At 40.1% G+C, this 23,857-nt stretch overlaps 1 protein-coding gene across 2 annotated transcripts; it reads left to right on the top strand.

The window, feature by feature from the left end:
* Positions 1-8,206: 8,206 nt before the first annotated feature.
* On the top strand, positions 8,207-23,253 carry LOC129178857 (AN1-type zinc finger protein 3-like). Of its 2 annotated transcripts, none has more exons than XM_054771489.1 (6): positions 8,207-8,558; positions 11,165-11,205; positions 13,619-13,834; positions 15,339-15,404; positions 16,854-17,087; positions 19,946-23,253. In XM_054771489.1, exons 1-6 carry the CDS (start codon positions 8,476-8,478, stop codon positions 20,098-20,100), a joined length of 795 nt encoding a protein of 264 aa, XP_054627464.1. In that variant the 5' UTR covers positions 8,207-8,475; the 3' UTR covers positions 20,101-23,253. The 2 variants fall into 2 exon arrangements, with proteins under 2 accessions (XP_054627464.1, XP_054627466.1); XM_054771491.1 differs by lacking the exon at positions 19,946-23,253 and adding an exon at positions 19,168-19,939.
* The last annotated feature ends 604 nt before the right edge of the window (positions 23,254-23,857 follow it).

Raw genomic sequence — 23,857 nt, 5'->3', positions numbered from 1 at the left:
AAAAAAAAACACGTCCAGAGTGGAGGCAGTGACCAACGCGACACGAGCCGTTCTCAACTCTGTCTTGCCAATTGCACCGCGTATGTGACTGAGGAACGGCTCGCTCCCCTCTGACTGCAGCCTGCAGCCTGCAGCAAGTCTGTCTAGGGAGGGGCGGTCGCTGTGTGTGACTGGCCAATCACAGAGCGGGAAGAGTGAATAAATAAGCACTTACCCAATGAGGATTTTCCTTCAGCACGAGTACAGATAATGATGAGCTGTGCTTGTTTCATGCTCGTACTCTGCAAAAATGCATGATCTGTGACGGATACTCGTCTACAGTGAGTACCTGGCTCAGCCCCACTAGGATAATCATACTTCAAATAAAAAGTGTAGTTTCCTGTTGGATGGCAATGATTCCTAAAAGAAGAGAACCTGCTGTGATCACTGTAATCAAGTGCAGTTGCTGCTGTTGCTTATTGACTAGACTAGAGAGCGTCCTAATCAGTGTAGTCTGATTGAGAGGAAATATGCTAAATATGCTGATGAAACCGTAGCGCACTCCAACACACAGACAGACACAAAAGACACTCAAAGACGTCTTCATTAATGGACACGGTGGATAGCTGTGATGAGGATTTTTACGCATCATCACATTACTGAGATTTGCCAATCAGACGCTGAATTATCATTTCGGATTAGAACCTTGCAATCAGTTCAGCGACCTTTCCAAGAACATCAGGATAAAATGGCTCTCACATGAACCAATGTTACCGATGCACTTTATATACAGTATATAATATACAATACAATACATAAAATCCACAAATCCTGTGGAACCTCGGTTAGCGTACACCTCAGTTAGCGTAGAAAATTTGCGCAAAATTTTTGTCTCGTGTACATTCGTGTACATTTCCCGGTTCACATAAAATCTGGTGCGCATCTTGTCGTGTTAGAGAAATACACTTTGTGAGTTCAACTGTTTTCGGAGCATTTTGTTAGCATGGAAACAAGAGCCGGAAGTCATTGTCCCCCAGCTCCGTCACCTGTCTATGACATCATCAGCAGTTGTCTCTGTAGTTCTTTGCTAACTAACACAGTTACACCACAAGTCTCTGTTTTTCTTATTAAACACGGCTGCAAAATAACCCACAATGGAGACAAAGGAAGTTGCAAGTGCCAACATTTTGATAAAGAAGACAAGAAACACTATTCAGTTCAACAAATGAAGGTATGAGGGTGTCATCCGTGTGGCTATTCCTCCTCTCTCACTGCTTGTCATCGCCGTCTACGTCAACAAAGGTCTGCAATCAGGGTTAAGGTGACATTAAATGTTCATTATCCCTTTCATTCACCAATAATATACATTTAAAATTGTTTTCTGCATGTAAAACTCTAATTGTAAAACTATACAGAAGTGTTTTGTGTTAATATTTTTGGGTGTCTGGAATGTATTACTTGGTTTTACATTATTTCTTGTGGGGAAAACTGATTGTGTTAGCAGATGGAACTGCAGTGGCACCCACCTTGTAATGCGCTTTACTGACCCCTACAGGACTGGAGTAAAACAGTAAGGTTTTAGTTCTATTGCGTTCTTACGACGAAGTATTAGGGTCACATTGAAACAAATAATAATCTGAGAATAAAGCTTAAATTTCCGAGGATTTTATTTTATTTTATTTTTTAAATTTATGAGAAAAAATGTTGTAAATTTTGGAGAAAAAAGTCATAAATTTTCCAGAATAAAGTCGTAAATTTATGACAAAAAAGTTGTAATATTACGAGGATAAAGTCGGAAATTTCCGAGAATAAAGTCGTAATATTACGCGTCATTGTGCCATGCATGTCATAGGGAAAATAGAGCTTAGCTCTTCAGGAAGGAAGGAAACTTTCCTCTTGCTTCCGGCAAGCTTTTATTTATAAGCAGCAAAATAGAGCAGTTGAGCACAAACACATTAGCATGGCTAGCCCTTCTCACTTCCGCCTTCCTTACCCCGCCCCCTCCACATGCCCAAGGCCAAGTCTCACATAAGTCGCACCTTTTCATAGTTGTCTCAGGCAATGCCTGTAACATAAATTTTCTCGTAAATGTACGACTTTATTATCGTAATATTACAAGTTTTTTCTTTATTCTCAAAATCTCAGATTATTTTAATACCCCGTCGTAACAAGCATTGCCTGAAACAGCTATGAAAAGGGGGGACTTATGTGACCTTCGGCCTAATATCACGGCTTTTTTTCTCATAAATTTACGACCTTATTTCTCGTAAATGTACGACTTTATTCTCGTAAATTTACGACTTTTTTTCTGTTAATGTATTACTTTTTTCTCGTAAAAAAATACATAAAATGTTGTAAATTTACGAATTTTTTTCTCGTAAATGTACGACTTTATTCTCGTAAATTTATGAGGATAAAGTCATAAATTGACAAGATTTTATGTAAATTTACAAATTCTCGAAACCTCACACGATTTTTTTTTTCCAATGTGGCTCTAATACTCCGTCGCACGTTCTTATTTAACTCAATGTCTTTAAAAAATAAGCAATTTTATAAATGGAATAACGCGTCCTAACCTCTAACTTTTGTGTCAAAAATTTTGCATTTTCGTGCCTTGTTCGCATTTTGGAACCAATTCCATTGAAAACACAACGGAGAGCCCTTATTCTCAAAGGCACTTACAAGAAGGCTGTTTGGCACTGCTGTTGCTTTCATTTTCTTTTCTCCTCACTCTGGCACACACACTCACTAATCTTAAAAATGCAGTACTGTTGGCTGCAGGTATGGATAAACTGAGAACAAGCTGCAGGTGCTGAACTCACAAAGTTTTACTATAAAACAGCAGCAAAGTCTGATAAATTATGCATCCTAATTCACATATCACGCTATTTTGCTCCTTATTAACGCACGTTCACATATCCTGTACAATGCTTGGCAAATTGGTATGCACAGTATGTGTGCATTTTCAAGTCTAAAAGAAAAATTGGGTTTGGATGGTGGAATTCGTGGCATCCATAAGTGTTGCTGGCTAATTGTGCTGCTGCGCCTGCTTGGCTCGTGCCCCCGCTGCTGTACTTTGTGTGTGTTTAGCTGCTCTTTGATCAGGAAATGGTGAGATGTGGCTTGATGCATGCGCTCTTTCCCTACATATGATCCTGCACGCAGTAGGATGGCACCTCATGTATGTGTGTGTGTGTGCAAAAGAGGTGGCGCACGGATACATCAACAGAAAAGTATGTGCCTTTTAAAAGACATGGAAAGAATGAGATAAGAATGAAGGAACAAAAAGATGATGATGTTGTTTTGGGGCGTATTTTGTCTTGAATGGAGCAGTGCAAACAGCTTTTAGTGTGTGTCTGGCAGCATTCTCTCTGATGTTTATCCCATCTGTGCGCACTTCTAAACATCGCCTCGGGCCTACAGCGCTTCACAGGCTGGTTATGCTCTCGCAGCTCATTGTCAGACATTTCTCTTCATCTGTCAAACAGCACAACTCCATACTGATGAAAAGTCTGCAAAGCATCGTTTCGCTGAGTTCAATCAGCGCACGTTAAAATCAATAATTTGCTTTTCCTCACGCAAGAATGTAGCGTGAGGAAAAAACTCAGATAACATTACAGATGAACGTTCAACGAGCAAAGCAGATGTACAGTACATAGAAAATGATGGAAACGAGGATAAATCTGTTCCAAAGTCGAACTCTCAACATCACTGTACAGGCAATGTTTACATTTTAACTAGGGATGCTCCGATAGATAGGCCACCGATTAGTGTCGGACGATCGCCGTAAAAAAACACGTGATCGGCACATGTCGATAAATGCCTTTCAAAGCCGATCACATAAACAGCTGCGGCGGTGACATGACAGTACATGTCATGACAACACAGGCGTGACATGAATGCGCATGTGTGCTGTGTCACGTAGGGTTGACAACGCCCGCATTGAGTGACTCATCACAAATACTGTAATTTGAAAAATGTACACTTAATCCACTCATGGATTGTTGGTATCGGCAGCACCCGAACATCCCTAATTTTAACATTAACTATCTATCCATTTTCTATCCCTAATTTTTTATCCTAATTCGGGTCGTGGGGGTATGCTAACTACAGGCGAGAGGCGAGAGGCAAGGTACACCCTGGACTGGTCACCAGTCAATCGCAGGGCAACCATTCACACTTCACATTCATACCTATGGACAATTTAGAGTCGCCAATTAACCGAACATTTTGGAATGTGGGAGGAAACCGGAGTACCCGCACGCACGGGGAGAACATGCAAACTCTACACAGAAATGCCCCAGGGGAGATTCGAACCCAGGCCAACGTGCTAACCACTAGACCACCGTGCGGCCCACATTTGTTCATTTGTTACATAATTCTCCATGAACCAGGACCCTTATGGTTGCTGGTGTTTGTAATGTAAAAAGTTAAATAATAAAATATAATACTGCTACCACTACTATCTGTTTTATGTTATAACAGCAATAGTAATGTAAAATTATTTTTATATTTATTTGATTTTATCCACTACTGCATAGAGAAGAATGCAGGGTCCATTTAAACACCCAAATCCCGTTTTTTTTTTATTTAAAAAGGCAGACGAATCCCTGCAGGATTTTAGAATCAAAATCTTGATATCCATAGTAAACACCTGACACCCATACACTGTGCTTGTTTAAACCCACACTGCAGTTTCCCCAGTTATCAGACATCAAGGTAATCCCGTTTTTTCTGATAAAAGCTCTCAGAGCGAATACCCAAACAGTGACATGTGGCTTGTCCTCCAGTCAATAACAAACAGGCAGCCTATCAGCAGATGGCATTAAAAGATAAGAAAGACTCATTTATGGACATATGTGCTGACATGGATTTCCGATAGAATACATTTGGAGCATGTTTCCGGGTGGCTCCCTCTCACATTAGGAGCTGTGAATCAACACTTTCTATCGACACATGAACTAATGCATGTGTCGCCGGGTAATCAGTATTTACTCTGCGGGCCGAGACGTACTGTACTGTACAAAATACATATTGCACAGTGACTGCATTGTGAGTAAACACATTGGATATCGACAGGGCCACATTGGATGTGCTGCACGGCTACTCTCTTTCTCCTTTTCAAATATGAAAAGGATTTTGAGATAACACACTTGATCGGGACTTCGATAGGACCCGAGCGAAAGAAATGTGGAGGATGCCCTTGTGGGAAAAGAACAAAGGGTTGCTGTGTCAGGGGAAAGCGAAATTACACACGTGTCCTTAAAGTGAGGAGAAAAGCCCAAAATGCGGTACCTGTTTGACCATGTGTGACTATAGAGGTGCCAAGGTAAGAGACCAAGGCTTCATCATAACAAAATTATTTGGAATACTGTATTGAGCCCAATATATCTTTTTCAAGACCCGTTTTTGGAAAAATATATATTCAAGACAAAAGCAGACAACATTTATGTTTAAATCATGTTGTCATTATCAGTGAAATTGCAAATCAGTCATTAGTGGTGAGTACTTATACATTTAATAATTTAGCTTTCCATTTAGCTTGATCTCCGGTCTAACTCTTCCTCTGTTGGTCCCATTAGCTCTAAGGCTGCCTGTTGGTCCCATTAGCAGTGTCACAGTGCCCTCTACTGGTCAAGCATGTACAGTAGCAATATAAAAACTGATTGAGCGACTACAAGGCAAAATAAAATAAAATATAGACCAGTCGGCTTGTGTTCGTATCCGCGAATGTTCGCTAGTCGGGTGTTCGTAAGTTGGGGACCTAGTGTATTTTTTATATCATGCCTGTTTGTTGTGTTGAAGGCTTTTGTAAGCTTATTCACATTTCTCAAAAACACCATTCGCCTTGCAGATGATTGGCAAATTTCGTGGGACAAATGTTTTAAGACTGGCCCGCAGATGCAAATAAAAAGTCAAAAACCCACAAGACATTTGGCCGTGGAAAAGCGTGCCAAGGTGGCATTAAGTCTATCCACATTTCTTCTGCTAATATTGTCAGTAGTAGCCAGCCTAGTATTGGCGGCTAATGCAGTGTTGGTTATAACACGCTGGCTAGACGGCTAATGTGCTATCTGTTGTAGCATGCAACAATAAATACAAAGGGTCGTCTTTGACTGCAGAGTCACTACGAATATTAGAATAATAATATGGGTTTTCATGCCAAATTACTTGCTAAATAAACAACAATCGCCGTCACTCGTCTTCAGCTCCGTACAGCTGATGGCTGTCGATGGCTATCACTGCCAGTAAAACATATACTCACTATATATACCTGTACAACACTATATTAGTGAATTATTATGTATTGTTGTGAATATGTCACTTTCTTTGCGTGCGTTCATGGCTGTGTTTGCATCTGGTTGCTGGTGTCACCTGCAAGTGTCCTTGACGTGAATTGCTAGCAAAACATGGATTGTTGTCACTTGTCTTTCTAGCCTATTTTGCAGTCGATTTTTTATTTTGCAGTGTGCATAGAGCTGTCAGTGTCACTTACTGACAGTTAAAAAAAGGAACCACTTTAAACCTGGATTGTGTCACAAGTGACACTAACAAAACGAGTGACAATGGCAATTGAAAAGAGAAGGGGACGGTTCTGGAGTTTTGTTGAGAGTGTCCAATGGAAACCCAACCCAATTCATGAACCCATTGAAGACTACATACCCAATCATACCCCAAATTGTGATTATTCTGTGATTATGCTGTAGATACCTAAGGTCAGGGTTCTCAGGTTCTTCCACACCAACTACATCAAAAATCAAAAATGTCTTGCTAAAGTGGAGAATTACAATGAACTATCCCATCATCAATTGAATCATTGATAAAGATGTGTGCCCCAAGACTATAATCCATATTCAGAATGTACTTAAAAGTGTGATCTTGACTTACATTTTGGAGTATCTTGAAGGAGCAGGATGTCTAACCTGTATTTGATCCAGCATCTCATTAATTCCTAAACTTCTAGTATTTATTGCTGCATTGGATAGGAAAGAGAGAGAGAGAGAGAGAGAGAGAGAGAGCGGCGTATAAGGGGAGGGGCTGCTTCTTTGAAGTGGGGTTGAGAAAGTCTCTGGAGGACCACCGAGCCCGAGGCTGGACTCAGGCAGTGAGGAGGGAAAAGCAGTAAGCACTTTTCCACAGAGAGGCTCACACTGATGCCTGTAACTAGAACTAACTGTCCTCGTATGCGATACTGACTGACCGTGACCATTTTGTTATTTTAAACAACATATGCAGTATATAAGCAAAAAGTGTCAAAGGAAGTTAAAAGTTAGGAATCTGAGAAGAAAATGTGATTGTGCGTCTATTGTTGGGGACATATTGGATTATGGCCCGTAGCAAGAGTGAAGATGAGATGAGTGCAATCCTCCGTGGCATCTCCTTGGACCAAACGAACTTGCCGTTATCTCTCTTCAGCCCACATGTCCCTTCCCTGCAGACAGAATGCACTAAACTAAACTAAAAACTGAAACTAAAAACTAAACTAAACTAAACTAAACAACAAAAAATCATACTAACAACTCCAGGACCTGACTCAAATTAACGGTGCACTGCACTCACACTTAGCAATCCTTGCTGTGCTTTGGCACACTGAACACCTTGCTCCTCCAGCCACTTATTAATGATAACCCCCACCTTGCACAACAGAAATAAACGTGTTAGTTTTTATTTAGTAGCACATCTCAAGTCCTAAGCAGTGGAGCAGTGTGAGTGCAGGCCAGTGTGAGACAAGAGAGGAAGGGGCAATCAGTTCTTCATTTGCTCTGCTATTTTCTGTAGTTTGTTTTTTTGTAGTACATCTTGAGCTCAACTGTCTTTTCCAAAAAATTGGATTGGTTTTATAGAAAAAAGTATTTTTAAAACACTTAAAGTATTGTTTATATGTTTTTATTTTTAAAGTGTAAAATAATAAATGTGAATTTATTCACTCCAATTTCAATTCACTGCTAAAACTTTTGTCCAGGTGTCTACTATAGTACAGTGAGCTGTTAAATATTTAAGCCGTGGACTTCCTCCTTATGGGTTTTGCATGGATCATACCATGTTGACTAAAATGCCCTATGCTCATCCAAAGGCGTTTAAGTGCGTATAATGTTTAATGCATTCTAATGAATGTGTATTGTAAAATTCACGTGCCACTATGATGAATATAGCTTGTAGAGCATTTGGCAGCCTGATTTCCCCCGATCCCTCCCATTCTGTTGCTTTGGTTCAGTCCTCTCTCCAGCTGATCGGCCCAGGAATCCCCGGTGGTTCCGTCCGTCATCGGCTTTGACGGCTCCAATGTTACTCTCTACCCTTAGGCTGTTTTAATCCAATGGACTTTGTGGCCGCCCGTGTCGGCAAACTGCTCCTCGTCTGGTGTAATTTGGATGATCTAAACGGGCTTTTTGCGTCTTGTCCAAACGCGGGGATCTAGAGGCGAATTAAAGGCCCTATCTTCAGTCCCCGCATTCACCTGCTGCTACACCGACAGCCTCAACACGGAAGACCGTCATGGGCGACACGGGGAGCGAGGGCAGCAAGCCCTCGAGTAACGTCAACGTCGTACCCCCGCGTTGTCCCTGTGGCTTCTGGGGGTAAGAGCGAAAAACTCTTTAATAATGTCTTATTTTTGGCTTTTTTTTGGCAGCCCTGTCGACGGCTAGCTTAGCTGCTTAGCTGTTAGCGATAGCAGCTCAAGCGGGGATGAGCTTGTTACGAGCCCCCCTCCTCCTCCCCTCATCATTGTTTTGTAGCATTAGCTGCTAGCAAACACCTTCACGTCCCCCTGACGAGAGCGGATAATCTAGCAAATGTGAGAGAGCACTAGTAGTACAGTGAAGTAAAAGGGTTTGCAAAAGGGTTTGTTTTACTATGGCTATCATTGTTATAAAGTCCTCCATGTGTCACCACTCTTATTTTCTATTTTGTTTTTTTGTACTGTGAAAGGCAGAATTCCGACATGGTCATTTTGTTTGTGAATGCACCGTAGACACGTTGACTTGTAGGTAGTATAGCATACTTTTAGAAAGTCCAGATGAATTCATTTAAATTAATTTCTTCTCATTAATGTGTACACGGTTGCAACACCTTTAATAGTAACATTGGCTCTGTTTTTCATTCTTCACCGGACTGTAATAACATTATCCATGACAGAGGAAATAAAACAAAGCCTTAGTTGACTTTATTTAATTTTTAAACTTAAGGTAAGTTTTTGCAATGCAAGTTTTCCCATTAACCGTTACTTATTTTTAGACTTGTATGCCTTATAAGAATATTAAAATGACTGTACAGTTAATGTGGGCAGCAATGTCACCCTGAAACGGATTAGTTCTGTTTTTAGCATACTTTTTAATACTTTTTTTTTTACATTACTTATTTTGTCAGTTATTTCCTAAGCATTTAACTGCGTTCATTGATGTTCCATCGTTATTTAGAGATGTTCCTAAGCTTGTTGTAATTTTGGCACATTGATCGTCTCAGAAAGAGTTTTACTGTGTATTCTGATAACAATCATTAAACAGCAGCTTCATTGTAATAAGCCCCAACCACCCTAAGCTTTGCTCCTTGACATCAGCAGTGTCAAACATAATCGTTGAGGTGACGGAACTCATCTTGCTGTCTGTTCCACTCATTCTCATTTGTAAGAGTAGCGGGCCACTTATGGGACTGATTGGGTGTGCTGTGCTCCCACTTCCTTTCTCAATAAGCATGTAGTCATTCCTATCCTGCCTATCTTTCCTAGTCTCAGAGATTACCGTATTTTCACGACCACAAGGCGCACCGTATTAAAAGGCGCAGTCTCAGTTACAGGTGCTATTTTTGTATTTAACACATACACAAGGCGCACCGTATTATTGGGCGCAGGTATGTTCAAACATATGTAGCATGCATGCACGCTAAGTGCCACTCAAACCGCTGGTTGTTTATACTAGGGACTGTCAATAAATTACCATTGCATTGAAGAGTTTTTAAAAAAATGTAGTATATTCTAAATCACACCACAAATTGATCTAAAGCCATGTCAAATGATTAGTCCGACCCTAAAAGTATTTTGTAAAGCCATTTTTTCCAATTCGATCTTTTATTGGATCTTTTATTGGAGGGACCTGACTCACAGAGGTTTGTTAAAAAAGCCAAACAATTTTGTTGGTCATGCTTTGTAATAAAAAAGTAAATTCAGCAATAGCCCGGTTGCATTATTTTTAATGCTTTGAAGAGCTGTTTTTATAACCATATTCAATTCCACAAATTCACATTTGTAACAAAAGCTTATTATTCAAAAAGAAAAAAAGGATCAGGATCGGATCAGCAAGACTATTAAAAAAAAAAAAAAAAAAATCGGATCGGAAGCCAAAAAATGTGGATCAGGAGATCCCGACTTGTCCCTGTCATACAACCTTTAGGAACTTCACAGGCAATGTTTTAAGTAACACTTTAACTTTCTTAGTAGCCAAAGAAGTTAACCACTGGTAATAGTGAAATGTAAAAACACTAAAGCTCTCATGATGTGTCTGGTTTAGTGAGATGTCACCACTGTCACCTTCTTGCTTTGGAAAAGCCAAAGAAAAAGCCAAGCATATGCAGAGTTAATCCTTGAACTGAAGTCCTGTGCCAGATATAATACATTTCCCAAAGAGTCAAATTCTGAACTGTCATATTTTTCCAGTTAGCTCTGCTTACATTTGCCTTCCTCCGTGCTTGCGTTCCTCTTCCACCTACACTTCATGCCACACTTCTTTTCTCTGTCACACCCAAGTCAGCCAATCACAACAGTGACGGACAGGCGTCAGGTTGACCACATTTAATCTTACAATTAGAAAAGGGGGACAAAGGTGCGCTCCGAAAGCCTCAAATAAATCGGATGTGACTGGTAGCAGTGACCGTCACGCTCAGTGCGCAAACAGTAAAGAGGGAGGCCTTGGAGGAGATGACTTACACCTCTGGAGAGAGGCGGAGACCAGTGTTGTGACGCTGAAATCAGCAGAGCTTCAGTGATCCATTCATCCTTTTTGCTTAAAGTCACAATGTAGAGGGTGACACTGTTCAGATAACAATAAGACGTGTTTCCACTGAAGAACAGGGATAAATCAGCTACTTATTGTGCAGCAACGATTCCAAATGAGTAATATACTCAACTTACGATGTGACATGTGACTAATTAAAGGAAAATCTTATTTTAATCTTCTGCTCCTTTCCTTAGGTCGAGCAAAACTATGAATTTGTGCTCCAAATGTTTTGCAGGTAAGTGTTAAGCTGATTAACTGACCTTGTGTCTACTATTTGGAATCTGCCTTTCCTGCTGACAGTGTGCTGAAAAGGCATTAAAAAAATGAAAAGATTTTTGTGAAAGAAAGTTTTATTGTCACCCCAAACTGTGTTTCCGATACAGTCAGTTGTTAAATTGGTTTAAGGAAAGCTGCTCAATTTGGAGGGGGGGGGGGTTGGCATTGCATACTTCACCCTTTTCCCAACACAATTTGTCATGGTTGTTATTGTGCCTGTCAACCGCTCAGTAGATATTGTTTTTGCTCTCCCTTTGTACCAACATGGCAAGAGTTCCTAAATCAATACTTCTGGAAAACTTCAGCCACGGAACTTTTCTTCCATTACTTGAAGACATTTATTTTTCACACAATCACCAATATAGCTAGAAATTGTTTGTCCATTGAAACAGTGACCGACCGTAAACAAAAACATGCGTGAATTGTGAATTATTTTACGTATTTTCTTTTTTATTATTTAAAATACCATTTGCACATATTTATATGATTTTGTCTTCTATGTTTCTGTTGTTGTGTAGTGTGTATTTATTGTTTTATATTAGCTTGGCTATATTGTAAATCACCCTGCTGGCTATATATACTTAGGGGTTAAAGATAAATAAATTACTTGAATGAATTCTAGAATTATTTATTTATATTAATAATTTATTTAGTTAATGAATTAGTAAAATGCTTAGTGTTCTTTATGGTATGATATGAATACACTACTTTTTAAAATTTACCAGACACATTAGGTGAATTTGCAAAGTATTGGTGTCTGAATTTTACTGAGTATCAGATCGGAAAGGAAATTAGTGGTATTGCACATCACTAATTTAATGTACAGTACAATGCCCCGATGTGTGTTATATTATTTTTTTAATAAGTGTTGCTGCCCTAGCACATTCAGGATGACTTAAAATACAATCCAACAGGCTCTGTGCAAATATTCATGTATAAATATGAAAACTTAGGGGAGCAAGGCCAGAGAGAAAGAAGACTGGACAGGGGCCCACATGCACACATGAGCGTCAGACCTGATCGCCGGGACAACAGGCTTTTATTTCAAGTTGAATGATCTCACAACAGGCACATTAATGCCTAATAAAAATCCCCAACATGGGCTACTGTTGCAGCCGTAACCCAGGCCAAGCTGAAACTCAGCTCCTAACCCCCCACTATCACTTCCTGTCCATCCCACACTCAGCTCCTCTGGCATTGGGACAGTTTTATTTATGTCTAACATGTCTTATTTACTCTTATTATGTCTACTATATTGGATAATAGGAGTGTAAAGGTAATTATAGGGGTGTTATTTCATGTTTAGAGTGTATTTGGAAGGTTGTAAACAGGTTTCTATGCTCTAACTACAAAAATATTAGATTTATTAATAAGGAATCGTACTTCGTGAAAAATCACTTATCAATGTTCGGTCTGGAACCAATTTTTTGGTTTAATTAATTACTTATATTATTTTAATTATCATTAATTTGTGAAAAAAATGTGATGCAAATATGTGATATAATTTGACATTCTAAAAATACATTTAAAAAATCCTTTCATAAAAATGTATAAAAAGAGAGCAGAGTGGCCATAAACGAAAAATGAGGTTTGAAGCCATTGAATAGGAGGTCTTGGTGGAGAATGCAGTAAACACACTGAACTCCAGCAGAGACATTGCATCATGTATGTCAGTATGGCTCCTTTTTGTGACTGGCTCCAATTCAGCCCTTAGGTCATTCCAGTAGCTCAAAAATGATATTTCCGGCTAGACGATATGGCTTTACTGCTTTTATTTCTGACAGTCCAAATATGTTGATATGCACGCAGAAGAGTCTCTCTCTCCGTCGTCTGTCACTGTCCCCACAATGACTGAGTAGCGCTATGCCAGTTTGCACCTGCCTTTCAAACGTGCTAAATGTAGATGCGAAAATACAGACCGCAAACAGTTTGACATTTGATCAATCACATTTGGACTAAATGATTACGTTTGCATCTCCTCTTTCCAATATTTTGCAAGCGATGATAATCTGCATATACTGTAGTCTGCATCTTCATTAAGGCAAACCCGCCGAACGGATTGCAAGTGCTAGTTTGTTCATTTGACAGACGCGATCCTTGGTGCACCCGATCAGCTGTACGTGCACTATCCAGTTTGCTCATGTTTTTATACACGCAAACCTTTAGTAGATCAGGCCCCAAGAGTGGACAACCGAATGACTAATTTTGTACCACCCGTGGCATGTTATTAATTTACTGGCATTGACCCAAGTTTTGTATTACTGTACTCACGAAACATTGGTTCATTGAGGGTGGAATATCCCGAACTGCCCACCTTCTAGAGCTGATACATTGCACAAATACTTCATCCTCTGACCTTTTCTTTCCCAAAGACATCCAGAAGAAACAGCCAGATGGTGCCTCAAAAACCTCATCAAGCTCCAGCAGTAGCAGCAGCAGCAGCAGCAGTAGCAGCAGCAGCAGCCAAGCAGACATCTTCTGCAGTGAAACAAATCCAAACATCAGTCAGTCTTTCGTATCGATGTCAGACACTTCAGAAGATCCTATGCCGGGAGACACAGCAGTGACCTCTCTACCTGCTCAGGACGGTAAGACATGACATGCATAACATATTTGTTGGCTCCAGTTGTGTGGGAAAACGTGTCGTCTCCCTCTGAATCGTGAGACGTAGTTCATAAAGGAGGTGTGTGGTACAACATGCACACAATTACTGCAAATATACTGTATATTTTGCCCAATGCATGTTTTTGTAGAAGACTACTAAAGCCACAGCTGTCCAGGCTATATTTGTCCTCCTTGGCACAGATAGTGGTGATGAAAGCACAGCACAGGGTATCTATTCACTCTGAGGGCTTAAAGAGGACACCTGCAATTGCCAAGGCATCCGTCACCACTGTACAGAGGCAAGGTCAATGCCAAGGCCTGACCAGGACAGGATGACAAAAAGGATATTTCGAACAGCAAATATTTCCACTCTACCCTACTTTCTTGTTAGTTATTTTGTAGTAATTCACTCAAACCACGATGGTTGGTATGTTTTATTGTTCTCACTGAAAACCTTCATATCCCTAGACTTTCTTCTTTGTTTAGTTTTGCCCATGTTGCCATATAACTTTTGTCATGTTTTATGCAGAAGTGCCAAATTAGGTGATTAAATGATCATGAAGAAAAGATTACATGAATTGCATTTTGAAGCAATGGAGGCAAAATGGCGTGCACATCTTGGCTGCGACCAGCAGAGGCGCTGTTTCTTCAGTCTTGACTCATTTACTGTTTAAAGAAGTCCAACATGACGTCATCTTCGGGAAATTGAGCTACATCCAAGCAGACCTCTGGTATGGAAACAGGAGTTCAGAACATTCAGAGAGAGACTTTCCCATCCGTTTAAAGCTAAAATTGAAAAAGTGAATCGATCGAAATGTTTTTGCTTTTCTTGGTGTCGAAACATTTGTCAAATGCCCAAACACTCTCAAATTTTTTTTCAGAAAAACACCATTATCTTAAAGTATATTGAAATATGTAGGTATGTTAATATGTCATTTGAATAAAGTTCAGTTTAACACGTTATTCAACAGTTCTGCCCCATATGTTTTAATCTATCTATAAATTTTCTACGTTGCTTGTCCTCGCTAGACTAGCGGGGGTACATCCAGGACTGACAAACAACCATTCACACTCACATTCATACCTATTAACCTAACATGCAGGTTTTTGGAATCTGGGAGGAAACCGGAGTACCTGGAGAAAACCTGCACACGCATGGGGAGAACATGCAAACTCCACAGAGATGCCCAAATGGACATTCGAACCCAGTTCTTCCTGATCTCCTAACTGTGTGCATGGCCCACATGCTAACCACTAGGCCACCGTGCGCCTCATATGTTGAATATTTCTGATAAAATTATTCATTATTCTTGATTAAAAAGTATTTTTAAAAATACATTTAAAAAAAAAAAGTGTTGCTGGAAAATTTAATACACTATTGAAATCAGTCAGGGTCAACGGCGGTGCCAAGCAACATTTTCATGTGCCCTTATGGCTCATTTATGCACCTCTTTCCCACAAACCTATTTAACTGCATCTTTGTTGCAGAAGTATGCAGCACAGACACAGCCTTAACCTCGCTCTCCACTCCTACGAAACGCTCCTTTGAATCAGGTAGGTCTCATCTGAAAAACTCATTCCCACTGCATTTCACAGTACTCATTGTGTGCTTGCATTGACCATAATGGATTTGTGTTGAGTGGCTAATTGCTCTGATCTTGACACAGATAAGGATGCCTACAACAGGCTGCACAAGAAAGACAATCAGTCAGTTGGCTGTAAACTATAAAAGATTATACATAATATAGACTCAAAATGCCATACGTTTTGGTATAAGTAATGACCTAAAACATTAAGTTTATTTTGCGTGCACCTTTTTCATAACATGATGCATATTATACACATAATGCAGCTGGTTGCACACAGTACAGCTTTGCACACGCAAAGCCCATAAACTGTATCAACAGTTTTCATCTGTTGATAGGAGCTAAAAAGAAACAAAAATGATACTATGTAGACCTAATATTTTACCCTGTGCTGCCTCCAGGTAACTTGCAATTGCTTTAAATCGGCCACTGAGCTTTCCTAGGATAGATGATAGCCGGGAAGTAGGAGAGTGGTCATGCGCTCACAGCAAAACATACACACACACACACACCCTCACCGGTGTCCTCAGTCATATTGGGATTGATGGTGTGGAGCGGCAGAATCTGGCGTCTCAGCTTGGCCTAGTTCCCAGAGATTTATTGAGCACTGATCTGCATTCGGCCGGGCCAGAGGAAAAAGTCTGCAGGATGGATGAGAAAAGTCAAGATGGGGGTTAAACTGACCAGTTACATGCTCTTCCTGTGTGCTGCCGTGTCATCTAATGCACTTTAGGCTAGAACAGGACACTAATGTGCTAAGAGACGGCCATTGTGTTTGCAATTATATCACATCTACTGAATTTGCACATGTAGTGACTGGGGCGTTTATATACCCAACTACAGAGATAATTTGGATGTATGTAAATGTACTCCTAAAGCGTTCTGTCTTTGTCAACTTTCTTTCTCCCCGCGCCAACCAAGTATGCTCTCTTAATGTCAGTCGACATCGTGTTTTTTCAATCCTTAGTTACTTTTTTGATCAGTGTGGAAATGTGCCGCAGCTTATTCTCCAGGATGCTGCATGCAGCGACACTGTCTTAAAACGGCAATGTAAACTTCAGAGCTTTTCAGATACATAAGTGAAATGCATACCTGTGGACGTATGCTTTTGAAAATAATGACATTTTGTCTCCCGCCACTACAGTAAAAGAACATCACGTTTACATTAGCACAATCAAACATGTCCGAAAAGAAGTAGGAAGAAGCACATCCTAGTTCATTCTATTTATTAAAGAATGTTCCTTCAGACTTTAGGTTGATCAGTTAATCTGGCAATGCTCCATTAAAGTAATTAATCATTTCATGTCTAACCAAATTTATCATGCCAGTGGTGGAATCATTGTTTTCCACAGTACATCACTTTCAATTTGCCCTTATTTTATTCTATTGTGTGTGTGCGTTGTGTGTGTCTCCGCAGCCTCAGAGACAGAAAGTGACAGCTCCCCTGAGAAGCGAGCAAGAGTGGGTGACGTGCCGGAGGCTGAGGAGTCATCATCATTGTCGTTGTCGTCATCTTCTTGTTCTGCGTCGTCATCATCATCCTTGGCATCGTTGTCTCGTAGTAGCTCCAAACAGCGGAATCGCAAACGTTGCCACCGCTGCCAAACCAAACTGGAGCTGGTACAACAAGAGCTGGGCTCCTGTCGCTGTGGTACGCTGACACAACTGCATAAACACACACTTCCAAAACACATACAGTAGCATTTCCTTAGCTGACAAGTAGACTTGGGTGGCTCACTCAAATGCGTAATGCCTTAGCAATGACCATGTCAACCAGACAAGTGAGGGTTTAAATCACCAATAAGTATGAAGGTACAACACTTTTCCCTCAACGATTATATAGTATCATAAAAAACTGAAGGATGCCTAGTGGGATACATGGTGGTCATCTAAACCGGGGGTGTCCAAAGTCTGGCCCGGGGCCATTTGCAGCCCATGGCTGTTTTTTTACTGGCCCGCAGCATGGGGAAAAAGTCATAATTACAAGCAGAAAAATTATTAGAAGAAAGTTGAAATAGGTTTTTAAAAAAAAAAACCAGTAAAAATGGAAAAACACAGCAAAGAGCGATGTTCATACTAATACGCTTTTTCACCTATTTAACAAAGCTGTTATGCAGTTTTTTCTTGTAGTATATATAACTTCTTTGCAATCTGTTGTTTTACAAAGTATCAAAGTGGCCCTTGCATGTTTTCATTCAGTATGTGGCCCTCGCTGGAAAAGTTTGGACACCCCTGATCTAAACCAATGCATTTTTTTGCATTTGCAGCAGCGCACTAATAGCTGTTTCTAATACAGTATGTTTCCTTTATCATGTAGCTAATAAAGACCAAGGAGAGTACTACAACCACAATAATAAACATTATAATACCTCTGACTGGATCAGTCAAAAGAGTCATATTTGATAATATTGCAGCCTCTGAGAAGATGCTATGGTGAGCCTTAATGTTCCTGTTTGCGCATAAAACATAAGCCAATTACCAGAAATGCAAATGCACTTTAAACCAATACTGTGCTATCTAATGGACTTGTTTGCATACAACTTAAAGTGCCTAAAAAGTCACACAGCTCTTCATCGCTTTAAAGACCACTTAAACACCCTGGAGTCATTCTTAAATTGGAAATCGATTTGCTTTTTTTTTTTTTTTTTTTAATTTTAATTTTAATTTCGTACCAGACACTTCTTTTGCATAGAGCATCTATCCCAAATAGTCTCATGCTTACTTGGAAGTGCAATTCTAGTGATTTCTGACCACTGAGGTAACGACTTTACTGATTCACATTGTAAAATAAGGTGTGGCGATAATGCACAGTCCATGTTCACTTTTACACTTGACACTTATAAGTTCCTGTTAATACTAGAGCTGTCAAATGATCAAACATATTCTTCAGATTAATCACAGTTTTTAAATTAATTAATCATGAATAATCACCACTAGCAACTATGTCTGAAATTTGCCCATTTTTACTGTATTTAATGAACAGGAAATGGCATTTAAGTTATAATGGAGCATCAGACACTGGGGATGCTCCACTGTGATACCGTCTGCCGTCGTAACAGAGAGGCATGCTTGCTCAGGTGCACATGTGTTAATTACACAAAAAAATGCACCGTAATTAATGAAATAAATTAGTTACCGCTGTTAACGCGTTATTTTTGACAGCCCTAGTTAATACATTTTGCTGCTCTTCCGTTTTGAGGGAAATATTTAACAGTCATTTCCATTTGAGGCTGAGTTGCTCTAAATTATATTATACAACTCTCCCCCCCACTCCCTTGATGTGGCTGTGCGATCACATTGGTTCTATTTGCATATCAAACAGCTGTCAAAGTGGGATTTTTAATCACAGCTCATTGAATGCCAGCAGTGTTGTTATTTGTATTAATGAATGAATATAAGACGATGACAGCTAATGAGATTTGTGATGGCGGTGGGGGGGCTTTTGTTGAAGGTGCTACAGTCAGTATGTTTACATAGCATTAGAGGTTATTTACAGTGTCTCACCAAAGTGAATACCCTGCTCATCTTGCAGCAACCATTTTATTACAGTAAATCTTCTCAAGGGATTGAACCATAGAAATTAAACTTTGATATACTTAAAAGTAGTCAGTGTGCAGCTTGCATGGCAGTATAGATGTGCTATCCACTGAAAATGAGCCACCAAACAAGCATTATTGTCTAAATAGCTGGCAACATAAGTGAGTAGCAATAGAATTGTGTCTTGCTTACAGTCAAGCATGGTGGTGGTAGAGGCACTTCCTGTTGGCATGAGTGCTTCCGGCACTGGGAGATGTGGTTCAGTGAGGGGAAACATGAATTCAATCATGTACTGTGACATAGTGAAGTAGAGCATGATCCCCTCCCTGGGCCACATGGCAGTTTTCCATCATGATAACAAACAAACACACCTGCGAGAGCCTTGCTGTGGACGCTGAAGGTGATGGGGTGGCCAAGCATGTCTCGTCCAGACATGAACCCGGTTGAGCAGCCGTGGGGCACCCTCAAGCGGAAGGAAGGAAGGAGGAGCACAAGGTGTCTAACATCCAACCAGCTCCGGCAGTGACGTCATCATGGAGGCGTGGAAGAGGATTCCCGTAACAACCTGTGCGGCTCTGGTGGATTCCATGCCCAAGAGGATTAAGGCAGTACACTAAATATTGACACTATTTGGACATGTTCAATTTGAAGTATACCCACCAACTATTTAGACAATAATGGCTGTATGTTGACACATTTTCAGAGGACAGTAAATCTATACTGCTACACACACTGTACTCTGTGTTACTCTAAAGTATGCACATACAGTATTTCATTGATATAGTATTGTCCCTTGTGAAGATGTACTGTAATAAAAATGCTTGCTGAAGTGTGAGGGATGTACACACTTTTCAGAGAGTCTGACGGACACAATACTTTTTGGATGGTGAATGAAGTAGTTGTAAACATCTAAACTTTGTTCCTCTCTTGCACAACCAACCCGTCACCCCCCCCATTACCCCCCATGTCCAGGTTATGTCTTTTGTATGCTTCATCGACTCCCGGAGCAACACGACTGTCTATTTGATCACCTGGGCCGTGGGCGCCAGGAGGCCGTCCTCAAAATGGTCAAGCTGGACCGCAAGGTCGGCCGCTCCTGCCAGCGCATCGGCGAAGAATGCTCCTGAGTGCCCCCATGCCTCTCATCAAAATCTCCACTCATAAACCCTTGCAGGGATTTTTCTTTCTTTCTTTTGTACAGGTTTTCATTTAAAAGGATGCCTGCTTGCTCTTTTTAAATCCTATTTGTCCCAGACGCATTGTGCTACTGTTGGCTTGATTGTATCCCTGCTGCTAACATGCTTTCGGAAAACCCCAATCCACAAACAAGAGAACCAGAGAGAGCTGGAAGGACTTTGGGACTTCCTTCCCACCCCCCAAGACTTTACGTGTGAGTGGACTAACAAATGAGCAGATGGATTGGGGGGGCACATAAGCTTTATACAAATGTTCGTCCAGGATGCCAGTTTCAGATGATACCTCAAGTTAAAAAAAAAAAAAATGAAGAGGAAGAGGATGGTGTCAGCGTTTTAAGCCTCGTTACCTCAAGAAATAACCATCCACAGCCGGAAGGGAGACACGCAAACATGCCACATGGAGTCAGTGTCTTAACCTCTAATAATATTCACCAACCAGTTCATCATCCACCTCAGGATAAGGAAGCCCTATCTGGACCTTTCCACCTTCTGCTTTTCCATCCAGGAATTCTGAGGCTCAAGAAAAAAGCTGAGGGAGTCATCCATGGGTATTTTGACTGACAAACACTCAACATTATGTCATGGTTTATACAAAACATGTATCTCCGATTTCTGTGAGTTTTTTGTTTGTGCAAAAAGACGAAATATGAGGAGATACATGTTTTTATGTAAGGTTGTCGTCGCTGTCCAGTGAAAAGCATTACAGTCGATCCTCGCTATTTGTCAGGGCTACCTTCTGACACCACCCGCAAATAAACGCAGGTAATTGAGACGCTCATAAAAAAATCTTTATTAATTGTGACTTCATTATACTGCTGCATTGCGGCGCCATTGTACGGTACCCCGGCTCGGCCCTCCCCCTCCAAAACCTCCTATTTACTTGATGTTGATGTTCTCAGATTTTGGATCAACATTGCAATAAAAGTGACTTATTAGATTGGCGCTCCGAAACCATCCCCGTTTCTCTTTGTCATTTTTTGCTCGCGACAAAGGAAGCTGACGAGATAAATGCTCTGAAGCATCATACAGCCTTGAGCCCTACAATATTACTCACACACTTATTAAACACATTTTAAACTGTAAAGTGTATAGATACTGGTCGATAAAACGGATGGAATCTGAGTCATGACTTTGCCTTTGACCTGGTATTCAGGCTAGCGCTACAACCGCATTTCCATCTGTTGTTGGGCCGCACGTGTCTCCCTCTAAAGCAGAAATTGGTGGTGTTTCGTGGTTGAATATAACCTATTATTAATCAAAACATATGAATATTGAAGCAAATTGTACATATTTTTGCCCAAATTAGGCATTTTCAAGCAGAAAAATGGCAAAATGAACAAAAATGGAAATATAAGACCTTTAAAAGACACATTCAAAGACGCTGTGAAAGATATGCAGTATTCTACACTGGTCACCTTCTGTCAGTAATGTTACTGGAATGTTCGGCGAGACACACAAACGGCAGACTTGATCGGCGGAACAACAGGCTTTAATTGCAAGTTTGAACTATCTCAGGCACAATAATCCCACATAAAAGTCCGTCATTAAAACATGGGCTACTGTTGCTGCACTAACCTAAACTAAATTGAGCTAAAACTCAACTCTGAACCCCCAGCATCACTTCCTGTCCAAAAACAATACACATGAGCACAAATCTGATTGATGTCTTAATTACAAGTGTAACGGTGACTAAATTCATAGTTTGCACAAATTGTTATTGACATATTATTGCCCATTTTCGGAGAGAAAAAACACATGGGTGTGTGTGAAAAAAAATATTCGCTAAATGGCGAAGATGCAGGGAGCCACTGCATCCAATTTTTGAGTTTTCTGTTTGGATCCAAAACACAAAAATATGTGGAGATGCATGTTTTTCATTGGGCAGTGACGATAAATTAAAATGTTTGCATTTTCCCCGTCACCCCTTTTCATCACAGGTAGATTATATATATATTTTTTGTATCATGACAGTTTGCATTGTACACATCACACAACATATTGATAGTTTTGTAAATACACATTGCCGTTACTTGGACTAAAGTTGAGATTTTTTCACTCAGCGGCTGGTGGCGGGTTGAGCTTGTTTGGATTAATTTTTTTGTTGTTGTTGTGATGCCTAGGTTACAACCGGTCGAACTCCCGACTCTCACAGGCGGCTCTATGTGCAAAAAAATGCAAGAAATGCACGGAGGGTGCACGTGTGACGTGCTGGTTTTCGAGCCGTAGACTGGCTGCAGACGGGCCGCAGAGGTTCTTTGAAACTCTACGGGCGCTTACGTTTTTTTTCAGGTTACAAGACAAACTTGCCACTTTGCACGTTTTCGTGCGTCGTCCGCACGGCCAGCGTGTGTCTTTCATACATTTTTCTGGCATCAGGTTTGGCACTTGCGGGCTCCTACGTGTGTGGTTCGCCACGTTGGCGATCTTACTCCAACATGGTCACCACAACTAAGTCCGGTTGTGACCTAGGCTTTAGTAATCCATCTTTTAAAGGTGATTTCTGTGACTAGATGCAATCTTGGGTTTTCTTTCCTCCTCCAGGTACTTAACCGATTCTTGACATTTGCCAATGTTTTGATTTCCAGCTAATCCTGATGACACACACGTTCTATTCTAATTGATTGCTAATTTTCAGTTACTCACCCTCTTTGGTCCGTCTCCTCTCGAAGATGAAGTGAGCAATGACTAAATAAATCCTCCTGGGGGGGAAAAAAAAGAACAATTTCCAAATGTTAATTGTAGATGAATCGGGCAAGAGTTTAATGCTAAAGAAGTCATTTATTTAACCTTTTTTTTTTGCCTTTTCAGGTGACTTACACTTAAGTGTAGAGCTGTGTAATTCTGTTGTAATATGTTATACAGTACTTATTATCGAGGGATAAAGAACACATACAAATTATTTTTTGTTGTTCCCATGGTTTTACATTTTTCTTTCATCCTGCTTTTTTTTCTTTTACTGAGAATAAAACAAGATTAGACAAAGTTTCTCTTTGAGTAATTTTTAATGCATGATTCATTGCTGCCGCAGAGGCTTTTGGGCATATAACAATGGGCACAGATTTATTTGGATTACATGAAGGATTAACATTGATTTACATTAGACATCAAATACAATCAAAGCTTGAAGGTTGACAGGAAAACAGAAGTTGTGGGACTCGTTTCATTTGCTCATATTTCTAAACGTAAAAGCTCTGTCGTAATAACTTCAATTTATTGGTTGCTATTACTGGTAAACTTCTGTGGTAGCATCACGGGTGTGGTGTAGAAAAGCATATGACTGCCCTTTCTCTTAATTAGCTCTGGGTTTAAAAAGACAAACATTTATAGCTGTGGCTGTAGGCAACCGCCTGATGTATTTAAAGCAGGGGTTCTCAAATGGCCTTTATATTTTTTTACTTTTACTTAAATCATTTTATTTTAGTTTTTTTTTTTTTTTTTTTTTTTCCATCTTTAACGTTTTTTTTCATTTTTACACCTTTATGTAAGTCATTATTTTACAGTTTGTCTTTTTTTTTTACACTTTGTCATTTTTATTTTTATTACTACTTACGCGTTTAAGTAATTTATTTTTTCATACTTTTTACGCTTATTTAAGCCATTTTTTTATTATTTTTACACTTATTTAAGTCATTTATCTTTTGTTTATTTAAATCAAGCAACTGTTTTGCAGGAAATGAGGAAGAACGTG

Source organism: Dunckerocampus dactyliophorus, chromosome 3 (genome assembly GCF_027744805.1).
Source record: "Dunckerocampus dactyliophorus isolate RoL2022-P2 chromosome 3, RoL_Ddac_1.1, whole genome shotgun sequence".
NCBI classification, from domain to species: domain Eukaryota; kingdom Metazoa; phylum Chordata; class Actinopteri; order Syngnathiformes; family Syngnathidae; genus Dunckerocampus; species Dunckerocampus dactyliophorus.
Note: the sequence above shows the minus strand (reverse complement) of the source record. Positions and strands in the feature narration are given on the sequence as shown.

Coding starts and splice junctions, on each gene's coding strand:
- LOC129178857 (XM_054771489.1), top strand. CDS start 8,476: ATGGGCGACACGGGGAGCGAGGGCAGCAAGCCCTCGAGTAACGTCAAC. Junction 11,206..13,618: donor GTGCTCCAAATGTTTTGCAG/GTAAGTGTTAAG, acceptor TCTTTCCCAAAG/ACATCCAGAAGAAACAGCCA. Junction 15,405..16,853: donor GAAACGCTCCTTTGAATCAG/GTAGGTCTCATC, acceptor GTGTCTCCGCAG/CCTCAGAGACAGAAAGTGAC.